This window comes from Gossypium raimondii, chromosome 6 (genome assembly GCF_025698545.1).
Source record: "Gossypium raimondii isolate GPD5lz chromosome 6, ASM2569854v1, whole genome shotgun sequence".
NCBI lineage: Eukaryota > Viridiplantae > Streptophyta > Magnoliopsida > Malvales > Malvaceae > Gossypium > Gossypium raimondii.
Genome location: NC_068570.1, coordinates 56,850,877 through 56,874,964, shown reverse-complemented (window position 1 = coordinate 56,874,964; position 24,088 = coordinate 56,850,877). Strand labels below are relative to the sequence as shown.

At 30.8% G+C, this 24,088-nt stretch overlaps 1 protein-coding gene and 1 long non-coding RNA gene across 2 annotated transcripts; one reads left to right on the top strand and one right to left on the bottom strand.

Moving 5' to 3' along the window:
- Positions 1–8,572: 8,572 nt before the first annotated feature.
- On the top strand, positions 8,573–9,888 carry LOC105774480 (ribonuclease 1). Its single transcript, XM_012596982.2, has 3 exons — positions 8,573–8,954; positions 9,047–9,239; positions 9,438–9,888. The coding sequence occupies exons 1-3, from the start codon at positions 8,688–8,690 to the stop codon at positions 9,692–9,694; spliced, it is 717 nt and encodes a 238-aa protein (XP_012452436.1). The 5' UTR covers positions 8,573–8,687; the 3' UTR covers positions 9,695–9,888.
- On the bottom strand, positions 9,133–24,088 carry LOC128041892 (uncharacterized). The gene is made up of 2 exons (XR_008196902.1): positions 24,012–24,088; positions 9,133–10,125 (listed from the first exon to the last, which is right to left on the bottom strand). It is a non-coding gene; the product is annotated as an uncharacterized LOC128041892 (long non-coding RNA).

Below are 24,088 nucleotides of genomic sequence, written 5' to 3'. Positions count from 1 at the left end.
AATTCCAAGCTAGAATCCTACTCAGGGTAGGCCCTTAAAATAGAAGATTACTGTTTTAATTCCTTAAAATTTATAAAATTTTAAATTAATATAAAGTAAAATTATAAGTTTGACCCCAAAATGTTAAAATTTTGAATTATTCTTTTTAAAAATCAGAAAAATATAAGTTAGCATAATCGTGAAATTATATTTTAACTCTCATAAAATTATATAACTTAATTTTGATCCCTAAAAAGATTTTTGATTTTGTTGAGTGTTTTTCTCTGTCTCCCTTGGATGGTGGTATTTGCCTATTTATATGATAAGTGTATTATTCATTGATATAACGTACCAGGTAGGTTCTACGCATATAAACATGTATCCTACCCTAGACTTAACACCTGTTTATACAATCTCATGTGTGACTTCGCGTGAAAACATAAATACCCATTCTGCGAATTCAATTTACAAGATTGATGTATGAGCTCAATAGAAACCGATCCATCCAACCCGAACCCATTCGAATCTTGAGTCACGGTTTCATCCCTAATCGTACTCTTAATGCGAGAACAAGGAGTAGTACAAAAATTTTGAGAAATCAATATCATACCACGTGCCCATAAATCTAAATAATTATGCCGTATTCAAGTTGACAACTTGGAGTTTTGGCATCACACGTAAGTCGAGCACAAGGCGAATGTACTTGCACAATTCGACAAAAATGTGGTCCATAATTGTATCATGGATATAGTATGAATAATAATTAAAATATTTAAATTTAAAGAAAATTGCATAGTTGATCACTTAATTTTTATAAATTTTCATTTTAAGGACAAAAATTGGAAATTGCCTTTACCAATTATTTTTATTTTAGTCATCTAATTTTAATAAGTTTTATTTTGGTTACCCATTGTTAATTCAATGTTATTGTGCACTCAATTTAGTCACCCAACTTAAATAAGTTTTTATTTTGGTCACTCATTTTATATTTTTAAAATTAATTTTATTCTTTTTTTTAGAATTAATATTAAAATTTTCAGTAAAAGAAAAAACATGAGGTTTTATAGGAAAACTTAGATCTTTACAGGAAAAACCATTTTATCTTTTTAATTTCCTTTTTTTCCTATTTTTTGAATTTTATTTTATTTTTTCTAGTAAAAGTAAAAACATGAGATTTTACATGAAATTATCTGGATTTTTATACGAAAATCTTATTTATTTTTAATTTTAATTTTTGAATTAATTTTGGTAAAAAAAAAAAACTTGGAGTTTTATGAAAATTACTTGGGGCTTTTTACAAGGAGCCATTTTACCTTTTTCTTTTCTTTTAAATTTTCCATTTTAGAATTAATTTTTAGGTTTTTCCCAATAAAATCGAAAACACGGGTTTCCTTAGGAGAAAACCTATTTATTTACCAGAGTTACAAGGAAAATTTTAGTTTCATCTCTACAGTTGAATAATTCAATTTCTTGTAAAATATGGTTTATGTTTTGAGAAAAACAAAATTAATTTTTAAAAGGTAAATGATTGACCAAAATAAAAACTTATTAAAGTTGGGTGACTAAATTTACTGAGCAATAACATCGAATTAACATTGTGGCCAAAATGAAAACTTACTAAAGTTGGATAACTAAAATGGAAAGGATTGTTAACAACGATGCCCAATTTGCAAATTTTTTTATTTTTAATGCCTAAAATGAAAATTTATGAAAATTAGATAACCAACTCCGTAATTTACCCTTAAATTTGATCAGATACTTTTTTTGTAAATATGTGAATTCGTACTATCATTTTCGAGTTTTATCATCACATGCAAGTAAACACAAGAAAAATGTGCTTATGTGGTCATCCATAAGTGTTCGACAAAAATGTGGTACTTTATTATTATTTAAAACTTATTTGTTTATAGATTGGATTGTTTAATCTCAAAATCTTGACTGCAATGGCTGAGTCAGGATGGTGATGTTGTGAGATTCAAGCTAAAATTAGACATGCTACGTAATTTTTTTTTTCTATAGCATAAATTATATATGTTAATTATATTTAAAAACTTAAATAAAAATTTTATTCCACCTTATATTTCCATCTATATATGGACCCAATCCAACAATAAGAAAAACATAAAAATAAATAAATGAAACTATCATTGTTGGAGTTTGAATCGAGTTAAATAGAAAATAATTGATTTAAAAAAAAATGAATCGATCCAAACAATAAAGAATCATATCAAAATAGTAAACAATCGATTTAAAAGGCAGAGAATAAATTTAAAATAACAAACAATCGATTCAAAACAACAACGGAACTAAGATTGAGCAGCATACAGACATGCTGCAACATGCATGAAAACTACATGCTGTAACATTCCAAACCCGGCCTAGGCGTCTAGACCAAGTCGGGAGAGTTACATTAACGTTATTAGGAAAACCAACTTTATAAGAACAGTTAAAACCGTTTGACAATTTATAGCAACCATAAAATCCGACCAATAGTTCAACTATCTTAGAAAACTCGTAGTACTAAGAAATACTGAAACTGCATAATAGTATAGATAACAGGGTGATAAAGTAGATTGACCGAGCTTCCACTACGATGACCCAATCAAGCCTGTGAGTTACCTGAAATCCAGTCAACAACATAGTGAGTAGAGAACTCAGTATATAGCCAATATAGATTCAGTTAGAAGCATAATTACAATAATGAACTCTCGAGTCTCAAGTTCCCATCAGAATCAGAGAACATCCAGTACAGATTTAACGTATCAGTTATATGACAGAACGATTCCAGTTCAGATACAAAACAGATCAAAAATATATGCAGTTATTCCTACCCCATCCGCTACACACCATTTCCGACCATCCCAACACACAATTAAGGGCATTTGATACCCTTCCAACCCTACACACCATATAGTGTCGGTCCAACACGTTTAATGCGATGCAGACTAGTTGCCAAATTGAATTGCGATATAACGTCAGATTCACATATAAATCGTGGCTTAGCCACTGAATCAGAACAGATTACTTCCACTTTCACATAATACCTATCCAATGCTAATGCAGATTACATATATCAAGAATATATATACAGTCATTCAGATTCAATTCATAGTTAGGTGATACGGATCAATATCATTAACAGTCATCATAATCAGTATACATTTGTACATTCAATATATCAGTCTCAGAGCATCAGATAACACTCATACAATCTACTTTAGATCGTAAATACACTACAGAAGGCCTACGATCGCATTGTACAACACTTACGGCCTCAGAAATAATTTGTAGACCTTACCCACACGCCCGTGTCTCTAGCCCGTGTGGTCTCTAAAAGCAACAGTGAGTTACACGGCCTGGTCACATACCCGTGTCCCTAACCCATGTGATCCCTACCTTGTACTCAGTGAGTTACACGGCTTAGACACACGCCCGTGTCCTTGGCCCATGTGAACCATGCACTAACCCGACCACACACGGCCTAGACACACGCCCTTGCCCCTTGCCCGTGTGGCTCATATTTGATAGACAGTGAGTTGCACGACTTACCACATAGCTTGACACATGATTGTGTGGCGTCGATAGCCATATTTTTCAGCGTCTGAAATTTGCAAAAAACTCGGGTTTCAGTATGCACCTAAATTAGATTCTGACGTAAAAGCAACGCAGTGGAATCTCGAACCCTAGAACGACCATCCAAAAACCATTTCAACAACTATTCCCAACGAATCACAAGAATTAACGCACAACTAACTCTTATGTCGAAAACTTTGACACAACCTACCCACTCAAATTTCAACACTCACCTCGCACGTGATCACGGAATGGAATTAATCTGTTGGCAAAACGATTCCTACACGATCCTTGCCTAAAGAGGAAGTCAAACGTATGCTTAAAACATAAAATTTGAGCAATAACACAATTTCACGGAAAAGAAACAAAACAACCGAAACTCGCAGAAATGAAAAGGATTTACAACTGAACTTACATAGATATCCTCCAACGATATAGCGAAAAATGTAAAACCCTCAACTAGTCCGGGTAGTCACTTTATAGACACAGTCAAAAGAAAAAATTAAAAGGAATTAAGAACAAAAAAGAGAAAAAGAAAGGAAGGGAAAGAGAATGGAAAAGAAAAGGAAAAATGCATACACTAGGACTAAAACATAAAACTATTAATACAAACAAATGCCTAACCACTGAACCAGCAGACTCATTCTTGATATAATTTACACAGGATTAAGTTTAAGTCAGCGACCCAAACGCAGAGATTAATTAAAAGTAAATTAGCAAAACTTCTAAAGACGCGGCTCAAACTCCCAACCTTAAACAAATAAGTAAAGCACATAACCAAAAATACAAAGACTTAATTACTACAAAATCCTACAAATAAACATTCAAATATTTGGGCATTACACATGCACTCAACAAAAATCATTTCAATAGTATGGTTGGCCTTTTTTCAACAATCACAATTTGCAAATCATTACCAAAAGCAACCAAGTAAGCAACCATGACAAATAGTAGTTTCAGTTGTTTCACTAATTTTGAAGCATGACAACAACATATAACTAACTAGCATCTAAAAAATATTGAACTTTTACGTGCAAATTGATTTCCCAATTTTCGCTAATAAATTATCAAGACATCTAAATACCTCTTTCCCATTAAGAGATGGCACACTAGTAGGTTGAAGGTATATCCCTAGACAGCTTGATTGATGAAAATGCCAGCATCAAGACCTTACAAACTTAAAACTTGTATTAACTCTGCAATAGTCAAGAAAGTAAGACAAATAAAGGATGAAAAAAATAAAAAAAGAAACCGTGGAAGTTCCAATTTTTACTCCCAAATTTGGTTTCTTCAAGAATATTTTCTCTTTGTTTTTATCAAGAATAATTTTTTTAATATTATTTTCAATACTATAAAAATATTGGAGGGAGCTACTTCTATTTTTGGGGGCCATGCCTCCTGGGTCTCTTAGTGGATCCATCATTGCTTGCATGATATTCAGTAGAGATGGATTTAAATAAATAAAAATTAGACTCATTTAAAATATAAATCGAGTTTAAGTTCCAACATTTGAATTCCAAATAGTTTGATATGTATTTTGATTATGGAATATATTGTTATTTATTTTAATGTATAATGTAATTTATATACCACATAAAAATTAATTCTAAAATAAGATACAATATTGTCTTGACTTGAATGTAATGATGATTAAAGCTCTTGTCAGAGCCACCTGTTTGACATAGGTTCAATCTGCGTGACCCTCATCTCCTACCCCGAATATTGTATATATAAAAAATACAATATTATAACTAAACATTAAAAAAATATGTCAAGCTATCTATATTTAAAATTTTAATAAAAGGGAAAAATTATATTGAACTAAAAATAAAAAAGTTTGTAAAAATTTAAAATAATATAGATGAGTCTAAAACAAGCTTGAATTAATCATTTATAAATATAAACAAATTTGAGCAAATTTTAATACTTTTATTTCAAATCGATTAACTTGGGTAAACATGAAATATATTATACATAAACTCAATTTAACTTATAAACATCTTTGCTTATACAGGCATCCACTTCAATTTATTATGGATAGTAATTAGAGTATTTGATTATGTAATGTTAGAATCGAAAAAGAAAAGAGTTTGGATTATTTGCAAATATCTAAATCCCAGGTACCAATAATTATCTTAAAGCTATACATTATTCCAAAATTTTGTTTAGAGATCAGAGTGGATTGAGATAAAATTATAAAAAAAAAACTTGAAACCGAGAAGGGTTGAAATGCAGTTTTTTTTTTCATTTAACTAAAGCTAAAAAAACTCAAATTAAATATTATAATTTGTGGGAGGAACTAAAAAGAAAATTACCCATTCAGTTAAGAAGAGCCAAGGCTCTTACTTGTAGGGATGTAAACGAGCCGAGTCGAACTTGAATATTGTCAAGCTCGAGCTCTTTATTCAGAATTTGTAGCTCGATACTTGACTCAAGCTCGATCGATCATCTATTTCTAAGCTCAAGTTTGGCTTGAGATATAATCGAGCTACTGGAGCACAAGCTCAATTAATCTCATTTACCAATTTTTGCACTCAAGCTCGAACTCGAACTTGAGCTCAACTCGATAATTGAACTTAGGATTAATAATATATATACATAATTGGCAGGTGGTCATTAAGCAGATTCCAAGAGAAGCGAACTTTGCCCCCTATATCCTGGCTAGTCTGATGAAAGAGTTTCTATTTAGGCCCCGTGTGTTTCATGTTGCCCATACTAGAGTTGCTGATCAAATCTGATTAGAAAAATACTTTTATACCATCTAATTCTAATGTTGTCTCTGGTTGATTGTTATTGGCTCTAGGGAGGTATGGAGGGGTAATGGTGTAACACCCCCTACCCGTATTCGTCGCCGGAATAGGGTACGAGGTATTACCGGAGTTTACCAAATTATTTTTTTGTTAATTAGATGGGCCTCTGAAACCCAAAACATACATCGGGACCAAACCGGGATTAAATCAAAACCATAGGGAATATTTTACAAAACCCTAATTTTTTTTTTGAACTCAATATAACCCCTTTATAGACATCTAACATTTTCTGTAATTTTAAACCTAGACCAATCCAAATCAACCAATCCAATTCCACATATTTTCAAGATAAATTCATGCATATCCATAAAATAACCTCATCACATACCAAAATTAGGATTTGTTACCCATACCAATGGCTAACTTTACATTCATTTCACATTAGCATTTACTTTATTAACTTATACATACCATTGATTTCCAAAATAAAATTTCTTGATATACCACAATGTTGAGGTTGATAGTGTGATGTGTCTCCGACCGAATCCAACCTCCGAGCTCTTAATACTACAAAACAAGGAAAAAGGAAATAGGGTAAGCACGTTGTGCTTAGTAAGCTCATGTAACAAGAATTATACTTACCTAATATTTTCAATACTATACAATAAATATTTATACGTCCCTTCAATTTACCATTTACCTATCACACTCAAACTCAACCAAAACATTAATCAAATAGCATCATATAAGTTCAATACAAAGATTAATGATTGATGAGGTCATCAATTCCATCTTTTCTATTACCCTTATTATTTCCCATATTTATCCCATTGAATTTCTTGAAATTTCGATGGATTTTCAGAGGTACACTTTTAGTGTACAATTTTGAGTCCATCAATTCATATTCATGTGCGCACATTTCCATTTTAGAGAGCACAATCCTGCGAACTTTATTCTTACAGCGGGATTACCAGTCTAGGCTAAATCCCCTGCAACGACAATTACTCTAATGAGCTTGGATCTGAATTACTAGTCCAGGCTAAATTCAAACCCAAATTCTGATTACCCATCCGGGCTAAATCCATTTTACACATTTTCTTCGGGAGGGCTATATCAAGATAGAATCACCCGTTCGGGCTAGACCCTTTTTACCGTCAATTCCTTTTCAGAGATCCATCAAATTTTCCTTCCATTCAACCAGGATTTCTTCCCATTTTTATCAAATATATCAATGTTTCATCAATTTTCATACAATGAACATTCAAATCATATTCACATCAATAACATACATTTCAAGCATTTTAGAATATAATTCAAGTTATCCGAACTTACCTTGATACTTGTTCATATACAAAAATCTACTAATCCCGAACTTTTTCCTTTCGTCGATCTAGCTTCGTATTTGAATTTTTTGGATCTAAATAAATAAATTTAATTATCAATTTAATACATTTCATGTTCACATGTAACATTCTCTATAATTCCACTATTGTTTATAGTTCATTCAAAACTGTCCACTTGAGTCGTAGTCACTAAATATTTATATCTCAAGCTACAAAATTCCAAATTAAAAATTGATTGATGTTTTTGAAACTAGACTCAAATACCTTTCTACCATAAAATTTTAAGAATTTTTGGTTCAGCCAGTAAGTACAGTAAAATCTTCAAACTTACCCCTGTTCTGCTGTCTGACAGCTTCGACCTTTCTTTTTTTTTTTTTTTTGCATGCTCTCTCCTATCCCCACACTCCCCGGAATCCAAAAAAGGTGTAGGGGAGTGTGGTCGAGAGAGAGAGTGTGTGTTTGAGGTAAGCCCCCCCAAGAAAAATACAAAAAGATGAAAAGCTCGATAATGCTCGCGAGCCATTTGAGTTGAATATTATTAAGCTCAAATTCGGCTTAATTGATAGCCCAAGCTGCTTGAGCTTGACCTCAGCTTAATAATTACCAAAATGAGTTCGAATTTAAGTTAAACTCGAGTAGCTTACGAGAACCAATTTGTCATTTAGTCTTTTAAATGTCATTATACCAAATAATTATAATTATTTAATTATAATATATAATGTTGATAGGAATAGATTTATCACCTCCACGTAAGTTCAACACAACAAAAATGTGACTATATATAATATATGGTCCACAATAAGACAAAGATAATAATAAATTTCAATATGCCAAAAAGATAAAAACCAAGTGGTCCCTTTTATATTCATATTATTATATCATTTGGTTTTTCCTAAAATAAACTTGAATGTTGGTATAAAAATCCTAGCATGGGAGTGGTGAAGCCATGCAATGCAACCCTGATATACTTTCAAGCAAATAATATCAAATCTCCTTTTCCTTCTTCTTCTTCTTGTTCATTGAGTTGAGTGTTGTAAGAAAAATGGGTATTAAGCAATTTATAGGTTATGCTTTAGCTGTGTTAGCAAGCTTGGTGGTGTCAGCTCAGGGCTCTGATTTTGCATTTTATAAGCTGAGTCTGATATGGCCGACTTCTGCTTGTTATCCACTCGCCAACTGTAAGACTCCAATACCTACTTTCTTCACCATCCATGGGTTATGGCCAACATTTGCCAATGACACCGCAGTTCCTGCTTATGGGCCTAATAATAGATGCCATGCCAATCCTGTTGGTCCCGATGCTGCTGTGGTAACCTCTTTATTTTTATTGTTCATGTGTTTAGCTTAGATAACATGAATTGGTGGTGTTGTGTTAATTTTGTTTTATTGTAAAAATGGCAGGCTAAACTAACACCCATTCAAGACAGACTAAACCAAAGGTGGCCAAACCTTAGGGCAGGGGTTGACAACTCTGTTTTTTGGAGACATGAATGGCAAAACCATGGGATGTGCTCTGATTATCCTCAAGATCCTTTGAGTTATTTTAATGATACCTTAAATCTTGCAACTTCCACCAAATTCGACCCTTTCAAAGGTAATTATTATTACTATTAATTTTAAAACGAGGTAAATTCAATTACACTATACTTACCCCTGTTCTAGTTGTATTATATAATTTCTTATTTCAAAAATTTATTCATAAGGCCCCTTATGAAAAGAATGATTAAACCCCATAAATTAACAACATTAAGTGATTGATTATTGTTTTCCCTTTTCATTGTTGAAATTGCAGCTTTGGGAGTTCAACCATCAAACACTCCCTATCTTTTAAACACATTGCTACAAAACGTGTACAAGAACGTGGGAGCCTATCCTCAAATCTCATGCAGTCAACGAACAGGAGGCGCACTTTATCTGAGAGAGATCCGTTTCTGCCTCACAAGGACCAATAAAACGCCACCTTCGGTGGTTCAAAGCTGCCCCACCAGAGTTGCCGGTGGATGTAGAGACCCTCTCACCAACAATGTTCACTTTCCCCCTGCCAGTTAGTGCTTTATAATTTTCCATAAACAAAATAACTCCTGGCCCTGGGTGGTTACAGTCGCTATTTCGTGTATTTTTATTGTGCTTTATATTATGAAAGACTATGGTTTTGTTCCTCCTACAAAATTGAGGGGAACAAGTTCTTGGTATCCCAAAAATGAAATAAATAAAATATATTATAAATTAATATATAATAAAAATTCCACTTTAATCTACCAAAAAATAAAAAAGTTTCTGTTTAATCTCTTAAAAATAATAAAATTATAAATTAATACATAATAAACTTATATTTGGATCTATGGAAAAATTATAATTAAATATCAGTCATTGCTAAAAGATTTTCTGGATTCGCCACTGCGTACCACTAAATGTAACATCCCATACCTAATTCGATCGTTGAGTTCGAGTACGAGACATCACATTCGTTGTCGGAGCAACTGAAAGTAAGTTCCATTTTAATTAACATTACATCAAACATTAACAATTTATATCAGGACATTCACATTGATTTAAAGTCAATTTTAAGTCATTGAAAAACCGAATTCAAATTTCTGGAAATCAAAACAACTCAAAACAAAAGAGTGACTTGTCTAAATAATCTAATAATTCAATGGTAATTTGTTGTGTAAAAGACATTTACCCATAACCCCATAGGGTTTAAAGAGTATCTCATAAAACCTCTTAAGATTTATTTATGAAGTAAATTTTAAATAAGAATATTATTATACCCTTGTTATTATTTATTATGTCAATTTTCTCCATTTTATTTATAGAATACAAAATTTTAAGTACTTTAAAATTAGGAATAAAGTTAATTTAGCCCTCAACATTTATATCTTTTGTCAATTTGATCCTTATTCTTTTCTTAAGCTAAAATTGGCCCTCAACCTTTTAAAAATAGTTGAATTTGATCATTAACCTTTCAAAAAAACCGATTTGTTGTGTTTTTAGTGAAAAGCTGATTAATACATTAAAATTTTAAACATGACAACTTGCATGACAATCCCCATGTATTTTTGCTAATATTTTTTTTAATTTTTATGAGCATTTTATAATTTTTTTGAATTTTTTTGAACTTGTATTTTAAACTATATAGTGTCATATCAACATGAAGTACACATGGATTGTCAGGTTGCCACGCCAACATCATTGAAAATTAATGTTTTAGTGAACATTTTTGTTTAAGAAAAGTAATTTGATTATTTTAGAAGGTTAATGGTCAAATTTAGCTCAAAAAGAATAAGAGCCAAATTGACAAAAGATGTAGACATTAAGGACTAAATTTGACATTAGAATTATATTAAAGTATTATAAAATTAAATTATATTTGGCTTCAAGTAAAAATATGTATTTTAAATTTATATTTAATTTGATTGTATATTAACTTTGATATTAATTCATTAAGTTATTTTTATTTAAAATAAATTATCATTATTTAAAAGATTTATTAGAAAATAAGTTGATTAAAACATAAAAGCAAAGAAATTAAGGAGAAAAGTGAAGTCATTTCAAAGTTAATAGATTTGCAATATATATATATATATATATATATATATATATATATATACATTAAAAAAAGTAAAAGAGAGGATAAAAGGAAATATAATTATTGTTTGCTACAAATTTTAAACATAAATTTATATTGCCGATTGAGTCTTAACTTGATTGGCATGTGTATTATTGTTAATGCAGAAGGATGTGGGTTTGAGTATGCTGAAATGCATTATTCTCCTATTTATAGGTTGTGGTGGAGTTATAGGTAATTCTAGGCATAGATGTTAATAATAAATAGAACTTATACAAGTCTCATAATATATAGAAGTTTTGAGACTGGTTAACATGCTAGTAATTGATTACCATGCAACCCCTTAATAAAAAAACTCATTTATCATGAGTTATAATGAAATCAACTCTTTATTTATTAGTTCAAATAACATTTTATTTAAAAAATTAAAATCAATTCCAAAATCTATTACAAATATAAACTTTACTGTATTTAACACAATAATCCATAATTAATAATTTTTATAGCAATAATTAATAAAGTTAACTTCATTCAAGAGAAAATTATAGAATATATATATATACTAGTAAAATTAAATTATAATAAACTAGTAAAAGTTAAATATTTTAATTTCTTAACAATATCTTAAGTTTTTAAATATGTTTTAAACTGTTAAATATATATATAACAATATTTTATTTTTAAATTATTATTTAAATAATTTTAATTAAATTTATTTTATTAATATTTTTAATTTCTAAATCATTATTTGAAAGAATAGTAATAATTTGTTTAATAATTAACCATATTTTAAAAAATTATAGTGGTTGCTATTTTTCTTTGTTTTATAAAAAAATATTTTTGGTTTTGATAGTATTTTTTAAAAAAATAATGGTGTGTTTGATAAATTGAAATTTAAGTGCTGAAAGATTAAGTGTTGAATTTTTATTGCTATATTTTATAAGTATGTTATTTGATAAAAGTAAATACTGATTTTAAAAGATTATTTTATTTAATTTTAATCTTATTAATATAATATTTTATGTTATTTTTTTATAGTTTTGGATAAATGAAAATATATTAATTTAAAAATCTCATTTTTTAAATATAACCATTTCAATTTTTAATAAGCTGAAAATTTAAGTGTTGAAAAATTAAATACTGAATTTTTATTACTAGATTTTTAAGTGTTGAATTTATATTGTTTAGTAAAATAATAAATATAAATACTGTTATTTGATGAAAGTAAATATTGATTTTAAAAAATTATTTATTTTAAATTTTAATCTTATTAATATAATATTTTATATTATTTTAGATGTTTTTGAATGAAGATAAATATAGTAATTTGAATATTTTTGTTTAAAATGATAATATATTTTAATTTTAATAAAATAAAATCAACTTAACTTTTCTACATTAAGTGAGAAATAGCTACCTACCTACTTATCTTATTCAAAACAGGTTAGTTATATTTTAAATTTTAAATTCAAAATATAATTTTTTAAATTTAAATTTATTAAAAATATTTAAATGTTAAATAATGAGATGTTATTATTTTATATAATAATAAACAATTATCATGCTTTAAAATATCTTATTTTAAATAATTATCACGGTTATTATTATTATTATTATTATTATTGCGTTATATGAATAAGTTTTATTTTATTTTAAGCAATTTATAAATAAGTGTAAAGCAATTTTGATAATTAAATAAAGTAAAATTAGATAATTAATAATTCCATGGATGAAGAAAGTGACATACAATAAGGATAAAACATGTGAGAATTATGTTCTCATGTGATGAAGATAATTGTCTTACTGTTTGTCCTTATCACACATTTCGTATCCACCCAAATTTTGAGCCTCCTTTAATAATGATTAAATTTTAAATCTTATTCGATTTGTTTTAAATTTATTCTCTATTTTAAATCATCTGAAAACTTATTATATTATATAAGATTAGTTCTAAAATCAGTGTCAATTGTTCGAGCAATTGGTGAAGAACAAAGTAGAAAAATAATGAATACTCAATATTTTTATGCAGATTGATTTCCCTGTGAAACTTTGCCCGGAGAGATAATATTCTATCTTAACAACTCATACAAGTGATTATAACATGAACACTTGCCATATTAGACTCTCATTTTATATCTAAGATTTAGACAATTCTCCTCTAATCTTTATTTTCTTGGCTTAAACTATAAAAATTATAATTTTTTCTATCTATTGTAATAGAATTCATTTTAAAACATTTTACGTGACAAACCTTTTAACATTTCATTTTCCCCTCGAAAAAGTGCTCTTAGTTTATTATGGTCGAGAAAAAATTTAGTCCGAAGGCATCAGAGAATACATATGAGTACAGAGCTCGAAGACAACAGATAAACTCCAATCACAATACATCTTCTTGACCTAATATACATATAATCTCTATTGATATGTCAATCGTATTTTAACTATTTCACTAAATTTATTAGGGCACTCGTATCAATCAAGTCAAACCACATTAATTTTCATAAAGAGGTATATTCATAGTTTACAGACATCAAAGTATGTTTTAACAATTTTGTCTAATTACACATATACACGAACTCTACATATTTACGTAGGCCATATGAAGACATTCTTTTATTTTATTATGGATTCAAACAATGGAGGGACACAATGTCATTTATTTATTATATTGCATGTAGCCAAATCAGAAAAGGGGTCATATGACCTCAAATGTATACATATAGTTAAATCTCCATTTTTATGACCACATACACATGTTTTCAATTATTAAGTCGACATTTTTTAAGAAATTTCGATTCTATTGTTACAGGCTAGAACTTTAGTAGCACAAATTACGTGGTCTTAGGTGATTTCTTTGCTCTGAATTTGCCTAAGTCAATTTAACTCTCACAAATTCTCGTAAAAATTCTCTTAGGCACCGAAATATAGTGCACACCAAGTGTTTGAGTAAACGCTTTTAATAGTATTCAATTACTATGAAAAATTACAACTGAGTGATTACAAATGAAGGGGGAGGTCTCTATTTATAATTGAGCTCCGCTAGAACCAACGGTACAGATTGAGTTACATCGACGGTCAAGACTCAAGATTAGAGGGCTTTCTTATAAAACTAACCCCCAAAAATTAATTAATTACATAAATGACCTTTTTAAAAAAAATACTAAATAACTTAAAATCAACGGTAAAAGTTGGTGGAGTCAAAGTGTTTGGCACCACCAACATGCCAAATTAGCATTAAGGATAAAAAAAATCAATTTTTTAGTGGAGCCATGTAGAATTGCGCCATCTATATAAATATGAGGTAAATACTGCAATTTTTAAAAATTAGAGGGCTCTAAATAAATTTTCCTTTTCCTGGTGGAGCCAAATAATTTGGCGCCACCCGATTCCAAGACCTCTAGTACATTTTGTCAATTTCCTTTTTTTATTTGTTTATTATTTGTTTTATAATATTTTAAAATTATATTTTAAATTTTTTATAATATCGGTTTATTGAAACGTTTTTTAATCTTTTTTTTAATTTTTTATTATTTATTTTATAATATTTTAAAATTATATTTTAAATTTTTATAATATTTGTTTATTCAAACATTTTTTAATTTTTTATTATTTGGTTTATAATATTTTAGATATTTTATAATATTGGTTTATTCAAACTTTTTTAATTATATATACTTATAATTTTAAATATTTTTATAAAAAATTAAAATAAAAACATTTGAATAAACAAATATTATAAAAATTTAAAATATTATAAAAAATAATAAATAAATTTCAAAAAATAAATTTTAAAAAAAAGTTTGAATAAACAGATATTATAAAACATTTAAAATATAATTTTAAAATATTATAAAACAAATAATAAAAACAGGAAATGGACAAAACGTACCAAAGCATTGGAATCTGGTGGCACCAAATTATTTGGCTCCACCAAAAAAAGGAAAATTTATTTAGAGGCCCCCCTTTTTTGAAAAATCGCAGTATTTCCCTAGTATTTATACAGGTGGCGTCATTCTACATGGCTCCACCAAAAAATTAAATTTTTTATCCCCAATGCTGACGTGGCATGTTGGTGGTGCCAAACACTTTGGCTCCACCAACTTTTACTGTAGATTTTAGGTTATTTACGTATTTTACCAAAAAATAGCTTATTTATGTAATTAATTAAAATTTTTGGGTTAGTTTTATAAAAAAGACAGATTAGAGCCTATATACAATTGAGAGTTCTAAAGGATTTAAACTCTATACAATCTTATCCCTTTAGGATTTACACTATTTACCTTGGTAACTCTAGTTTTACTAGAGTGCTTAATTGGGTCACCAAGGCTTTAAGTAGATGAGCTTCTCTATGGGTTCCACTAATCGGGTCAATTCATGTGGGTCAAATGAACCTTATTTAATAAGTTGACCTCTATGGGGCATTCTTTGCGCAATGGTCACGGGTTTTGATCCGCAGCCCATGACATTCTCCTCCATTCATTCTCGCAACACTCTCATTACGTCCTTGGCATGACACTGGTTTGACTCACCTTGGAGCTTTCTCAATGCCTCAATTGATTCCTGACTAGCCTCTCTATCAGGTAGTCTCGTCCCTAGGAACATTTAATTCAACTTCCGCCGTCCCCTAACTCAAACTGTTTATCTCCTTTTTGGTACATCTCGTTTGCAAGAGTCCACCGCTCTTACTTGCTCACATTGTGACTTACCTCGATCGGATCCCCTTGTTCTGCACATATAGGCTTCGACATTCTCATATTAAATACCGGGTTAACCTTGAGTATTTCAGCCAACTCTGGTTTGTAAGCCCTTCAGCTACCCACTTTAGAGTTTTGAAAGGGCACCTATGTCTTTACAAAGCCAACGGTAAGTCAAAATGAAAAACACTACCAAAGTGTTTGAGATATACCTCGCTCGTTGCATTTTTTTCAATTTCCATCACAGGCCAAACTTGATCTTTGCTAGATTTTAATTGAGTCCAAGCATTACTTGGACTTTGAAACTGGAAGACTTTTAGTTTTCTGAACTGCCAAATCAAAGTTGACTCATGTCTGCTGCCCATAGACGCATTGCCCTATCTTACCAACTCCTACACCTGGAAGAGAACCTCTCTTATTCAAAATGGTTATACCTTTTTCGCTTATATGACCAAGTTGCCTATGCTTCAAACAAGTCAACTCTGACTCCTTAACAAACGAGAAAATTATTATTTTACCAATCACTGTTGTACATTGCAGAGTACATAGACTATCAGTCTTCTAACCTTTCATCAAAACGAGAGCTCCACGAGATACCTTAATGTTGTTTGACTCAATGACGATTCTATAATCGTTCAAGTCTAACATACTCAGAGGGATAAGGTTTTTCTTTAAATCAGACACACGTCTAACATTTGAAAGTGTCCTAATAATTCCTTTGTGCATCTTGATCTGAACAATACCAATATCGATTACCTTAGAGGGTGAACTATTCCCCATGAGCACAACTCCACCTTCAACTGAACTGTATGTGGAGAATAATTCCTTGTTTGGACACGTATGGAAAGAGCATCAGGATCCAAAATCCACTCAGACATAAACTTAGACCTTTCAGTCTTAGACACTAGTAACCAATCATCACCCTTGTCCTCGGCCACACTAGCATTGATTACGACTCTCTCGTTGCTTTTAATAGCCCTTCTGTTCTTATTTTACTACTTATAACACTCTACTTTAATATGGCCTAACTTATTAGAGTAGCCACATATCTTGTCTCGATTCCTCAACTTTGATCCTTTCTTGTTTCTCACAACCAAAATCGAGGCCTTGCTCATTTATCTTGCTATCCCAACCAAACTCATTGTCGAGTTTGTCTTTACTAAACAAGTTTCCTTTCACTCCTTCGAACGAGAGTTTATCTCTATCATAAATCAAGGTCTCCATGAAAGACTTATATGAAGGGGTAAAGAGCACAATAATAACATAGTCTAATCTTTATAATCTATATTAACCTCAACATTCTTAAGATCATTCAAGAGAGTAACAAATTGATTGATGTAACCCTTAAGGTACTCACCTTTGGCCATACGGAACATGAATAGGTGTTGTTTCAACACTAATTGATTTGGTCGAGACTTTTTCATGTATAGAGTTTATAACTTAGTCATAATGTAGTTGTCGTTTTCTCTATAAGCACCCCTTGGAACACATTGTTTGTGAGGCACAACTGAATTGTTGACAGAGCCTTCTCATCAAGCTCATCTCGTTCTGATTGATTTATATCCGAGGGTTTTGCCCTGTAACGACCTTCTTCAGGCCATACTGAACTAGAATTGTTATCATCTGAACTTGCCATAAACTAAAATTTGTGATCCCATCAAACTTCTCGATATAGCATCTCATTGCTATCCTGGAACGAGTCGACTACGAAAAATGAACCAAGCTATAATAACAGTTTGTTGGGGATCGATCTATATACGTAACGAACAAGAACGAAAAAGAAAAAAAGAAAATTGGACATAAATATTTATGTGGAAAAACCCCTCTGAAGAGGATAAAAAACCACGGGCAAAGTAGACTTTACTAAATGAGCAAATAATCTGAAAGAGTACAAGATTGAGATAATCCAAAAATAGAAACCTTGAATCCCGAAAAACAAAGCTCTCTAGCTAAAACATGAAATTCCCTTAAACTCTCTTAATCTTATTGTGATAAAGATGTAAATTATAAGGTTATTAAGGCCCTTTTATAGGCTGAAATTCATGTGAATATTTAACTAAAATATCCCTAGAATAATCAGAGTTCAGCTAGGAAATGATAGTAGAGTTTAACTGGGAAAAGAAACCTGATTTATGTGGGAACACATCACCACGTCGCAATTTCCCGAATCGTCTTGTCACTACGTTGTCCGTCATCATGACGTCAGGAAACTCCTCGTCGCGACGTTGTCGCCTGTTGGGGGTGTTGCGTTTCTGACATCCTCGTGTCACGATACAGGTAATGGTAAGTGCTTGAAAGAGTCCGAAAATACGAGGCACACTCCACACTCCACTTTATAATATATACTATGTAATTTAGTTAATTATAGTATGTCAAAATTTATACAAAAACAATCGTCGTGAATAAAATTTTAAAATTATTTAAACAGTTTAAATTAGTAACATAACATATGATTATATTTTAAAAATAAAATATCTTGATACAAGATTTAACAAGAGAGGAGACAAAGAGGAGAAGGTGATGATGAAAAGAAAGTCGGTTCACCTAGACAGGTGGAGAGTGGGAAGAGGAGGATGCTATGTAGGTGAAGGAGACAGAGTGTTGAGAAAAAATGTTAAGGTTGAGGGTCATCTATGGGTGCTTTGATAGTTTCTCGTGATGTCACGTGTCTAAACTAGATGGAGTATAACAAAAAATATATCCTAAAATTAAAACACTATTATTATATAAAATTAACTTTTAAATATACAACCAATTATATCAACAATTCCAATAAAAGATCAACATTAAAAATTCGAAACTAAATAACTTGATTATTTTTTCACAATTGAACCTCAATGCTCAAAATCTTAAGAATAAAGAATAAATCCAATGTGTCAATTGTCATTAGCTCATTTAGTTATGTGTCTATATGCGATGACGATATCAAGATTCAAGAAGGAGCCTAATAGTTTATACGTAACTACTTCAACATAACAAAAATGTGCCAACCTACTTAGGGAATTGTACAATAAAAAATTGACCTCGCACCCTTAAAATGAAAAAAGATTTAAATTAATAATAATAAAATTATACTTTAGCCTCCATAAAAATGATAAAATTTTGATTTAATATTTCAAAAATTTATATTTTTACTATTGTAAAAATTACAATTTAATTTCGACCCCTAAAAAAAATTTTAGCTTCGCCCCAGCCACTAATTAATAAAATTTAAAAACTGAAACAATCCTTTTATATTATTTCTTTTCCTTATCTAGAAATTGGTATAAAAGCCCTAGCATAGTTGGAAACACTCAAGGCATGCATGCATCAAATGCAAGCTTAATATTAAGCTAATCAAATCTTCTTCTTCTACATCATCATTATCTTTCTTGTTCCAGTGTTGTAAGAAAAATGATTATTAAGCAATTATTAGCTTTTGCTGCAGTTGTGATGCTAGCAAGCCAGGTAGTGTCAGTTAATGGGAGTAAGTTCGCATTTTATAAGCTGAGTTTGATATGGCCGAATTCAGTATGTAAGATAACCACCTGTAAGGCACCCATACCCACATATTTCACCATCCACGGCTTATGGCCAACATTTGGCAATGATATCCCGGTTCCTCCTTCTAATAAATGCAATCCTAATCCTACATCTCCAGATGATATTGTGGAAAGGTTTTTCCTTTTTCCTTTTACCCTTTTCTCATTTTTGGTTAATTATTATTTGTTTTATTTTGAGTGTGTACTGTATATGTACACACATATTCATCGATTAAATCAATTGAATTGAAAATTTATAATTAGCATAATGATGAATAAAGAAATGTCTTCGACTAGATCCAGAAATATGTGTATGTGTATGTGTATGTGTATGTTAAATAAAAGACTATGTACTAATCTTCCCATGATTGGCTTTTTATTTTTCTTTTACGGGCTTTCAGATTGGAAACACGGTAAAACATTTCTATGATCCATGCAAGATTCTTCTTGGTTCGTTGTGGGAGTGGCACGTTATGAAGTTGGACCCGAAATTCAGATGTAGTCTAATTTAAATCGTTGTGTGCTACCATTTCTAGGCCATTCCTTTAACATGAGATGATGAGTGACTAAGGGGTATTGCTTATGCCCACCTTCTTATCCTTTTCATTTTTGAACACGAAAATGAACAAGTTCCTGTCCATTTTATGCTCAAAAGGCTCCTAAACAGGCTATGCTTTTTTGAGGATATGAGTAATAGGACTAGACTTGAATTCCCGTCCAACACTGCTTTCCCAACAAGTGAGATATCACGAATTCGTTTGTTGATCTTAGAGTTCAACTGGTGTGACTAATTGAGTATATGATTTGAATAAGCTTAGTTGATATTCATGTGAATTGTACCATGTTAAAAGGTTGATTTTTCTTATATTCCTTTACTTGATTTGCTAAGTTTTGGCATGGTTCGTGGTTCATTTAATGGTGAAAGTCATCATGTAAGTATTAAGATGTTGATTTGGAAGCTTGAAATAGGTATCAAATGGGATTTTGACCCAAAATAGGGTCACGTCTTGATGACCAACTTCCCACGTCGCAACGCCGATATGCTTGAAGTGGTGACGTGACTTATTGTGTTGGCGACGCCACAACATGAAAATTGCAAAGTCATGACCTTGGCCCAAAATTTTTTTAAACTTTATAATTTGGTCCTATTTCATGCTCGGGTTAGCAAAAGAGCTTTTGTAAGCTCGTGTGGGACCCGAAAATGATTGTGTAACATATTTTTATTGTGAACGATATTTAATTACGATTGTGAACAACTAAATATTGCAAAATTATTTATAGTTGCTTCGGCAACAAATGCAGCATCCCACAGCTAGGACCCGACGATCGAGTTGGGCGAGGGGTGTTACAAGATTGGTGGACTTGGGCCTTTGACCCACTAGGATTATTTAAAAATAAGAAGAAAAGGGATGAAACCTATCATTTCCCTTCAATTTTTAGTAGCAACGAGAGGAGAAGAGAAAGCTCATTTCATGTTCTCTTCTCTATTCCTTCCTCAAAATTTTGACTTGGATTCGCCACCCACTTTTGTTTTTTCTTGTTGAGATCACCTAGAAAACAACCTTTTAAGTTCGTATTCAATCATCATCTTCACTATTTTCAGCTAGGGTTCATTGGTTTTTAAAAGAGGACATGGAAGCTAGTGAGAGAAAGCTTCAAAATGGTAGGCAATGGTGTTTTTTACATTCCCTAGCTTGATACTTGGTATTGGTTGTTTTGAACATGTTTGGGAAGTTTATGTGCTAATATTTTGTTGAATTTTTGTAAATGGAAATATGAAAAATGGTGAGAAATGGGTTTCCAAGCTACTTTGAGGATGGATTCCAGTAGTTGGAAGTTTGGATTTCTATAATAATGCATCCAAGAGGTAAGTACCCTTGGATATTCTTACTTTTCATTGGCAACCTTAGAATGTGATATGAGTGAAACTAGTGATAGATATGACTAAGGGGCCAACATTAATAACAGATATGATTAGTATGATATTCCTTGCGTACTTATTGATCCCATTAAACTCGTGTGTTGGTTATTTAAATGTACAGGTTGGATTCGTCAATAAGATTGTTTCCATCTTGTAAGCATCACATTGACATTTGAGCTTAAAGTTATTGTAACACCCCTTACCCGTATCCAACACCGGAATAGGGTACGAGGTATCACCAAAACACATACACTTGTAAGCGTATTTAACCGAGTTATAAAATTTCATCTAAATTAAAACTTTCAAAATAATTAACATGCTTCTATAACTTTTCACAATATATCCTCGAAATATTATAATCATAATAATTAGGGCCTATGAGACCCGATACATACTCATGCAATTCAATGCTTCATTTCCATTTCATTCAATTCGCAATTTCTCATGCTCACAATTTAAATCATATCACTAGCAATTTCCATTTAATTCACGTACAATTCAATGACATCAAGTTCAACACTAATACGTATTTACCATTTAACTCAATGTTTATTGATTATATCATTCAATAACACATTTATGAAATTCTCAATTTTGCAATGAAAATATCACTTTAGCTTGAATAACAACATCGTCCTGATATGAATACACTACCACTTATCCATTTACTTTAATTCTTTTGGGCCCATTTGTCACTTACCATCCTTAATCAAATTAGGGAACGGTTACGGAAAATTGAGTACTTCACTTTCACTTTGCCATAGTATAGCTATGGTCTTACGTATGATCACTTATCACTTGTCCCTGATCAGATAAGTGTAGCCACTTATCACTTTGTCTCTTGATCAGATAAGTGTAGCCACTTATCACTTTGTCTCTTGATCAGATAAGTGTAGCTAAAGCTATCACTTATCACTTTTCACTTGTCACTTGATCAGATAAGTGTAGCCGAAACTATCACTTATCACTTTGTCTCTTGATCAGATAAGTATAGCCGAAGCTATCACTTATCACTTTCCACTTGTCACTTGATCAGATAAGTGTAGCTAGGCTACCACTTATCACTTTGCCACTTGATCAGATAAGTGTAGCTGAAGCTACCACTTATCACTTTATCACTTGATCAGAAGTACTCAAATCCGGTGTTCCACTTAATTTGATCATTTATTCGATTTTCACATTTTTATTTTATTCTCATTTCAACAATAAATACATTTCATCATACATTGTATAATTCATGAAATTAACATTTAATCATTAAATTTCAGCCATATGAACTTACTATTTCATTATCTTACCACCCTTGTTTCCTATGCACATCACACAAGATATAAACATATCATTCAACCATAGTCACAAGCTAGTATATTTAAACATAACTCTTTTTGGAACTAACCACATGATAAACCATTCATGAAATTATTTCATGCCAAATCATATACCGAATATCGATACACACATACTATGAAACTTTATTTTCACACATGAGCTTAAACCATAACCAATAATGCACAAATATAAGCATTATTTCTATTTCATCGTTTATCAATTATAATCAAGCATATGACCAATTGTACACAAATCATTCATATACTTCCCAATTTTCCTCCTCCTCCTCTCCATTCCACATCCTTAATGTGTATAACACACTTAAACAACATTAGCTATAATTTCACTATTCACTCACATGTATATTCAAAACTGTTTATCCGAGTCAGAGTCACTAAATTATTTTTATCCAGAGCTACGGAGCTCCAAATTAAGATTCGTTAATTTTCCCTGAAACTAGACTCACATACCTTCTTACCATAAAATTTTCAGAATTTTTGATTCAGCCAAATAGTACAGTTTATTCTTTAAAGTTTCCCCTGTTTTGCTGTCTGACAGTTCCGACCACTCTTCACTAAAAATTAATTATCTCATCGTACAGAATTTGGATGATATTTATATTTGTTTCTTCTAAAAATAGACTCATTAAGGATTCTAACCATATAAATTATAACTCATAATCATTTTTCTACAATTTTTAATGATTTTCCAAAGTCAGAACAGGGGAACCCGAATTCATTCTGACCTTGTCTCACAAAATCTATTATATCTTATGATTTACAATTCCATTGCTCACACCGTTTCTTTTATAAGAAACTAGACTCAATAAGCTTTTCATATTTTATTCATCCTCTAATTAAATCTCTACAATTTTTTGTGATTTTTCAAAGTTATACTACTGCTACTGTCCAAAACTGCTTTAATGTAAAATGTTGATTTCCATTTTGCCCCAAATTTCACAGTTTATACAATTCGGTCCTTTCTCAATTAACCCCTCAATTAATCTAATTTTCTCAATTAATACTTTACTAGACATTATAAGTTGTTACACAACTATTGAAATTCAGAATTTCCACATATAACTCTATCTTCAAACTCTTTTACTATTAGGTCCCAAACATTCACTTTCTATTCAATTCTTTCAATAAAATTAGCATATGAACAATTTAAAACTCTAATTTCATGCTAAATCATCATATAATTCCAGCACATATTCATATAAACTTTCAAATTCTTTCATAAAATCAAAAACTAATGAATTTAACAAGTGGGCCTAGTTGTAAAAATCATAAAAGTACAAAAATTTCAAGAAATAGTCAAGAATTGAACTTACTTGTAATAAAAATATGAAGAACCAGCTTGAAGAAGCCCTTCCATGGTGTTTTTAGCTGATGAGAATTCAGAAAAATG

What these genes read in the sequence shown, in the direction of transcription:
- LOC105774480 (XM_012596982.2), top strand. Translation starts at nt 8,688, where the DNA reads ATGGGTATTAAGCAATTTATAGGTTATGCTTTAGCTGTGTTAGCAAGC. An exon ending in TTGGTCCCGATGCTGCTGTG is followed by an intron (nt 8,955 to 9,046) that starts GTAACCTCTTTA and finishes TAAAAATGGCAG; the next exon opens with GCTAAACTAACACCCATTCA. An exon ending in CAAATTCGACCCTTTCAAAG is followed by an intron (nt 9,240 to 9,437) that starts GTAATTATTATT and finishes TTGAAATTGCAG; the next exon opens with CTTTGGGAGTTCAACCATCA.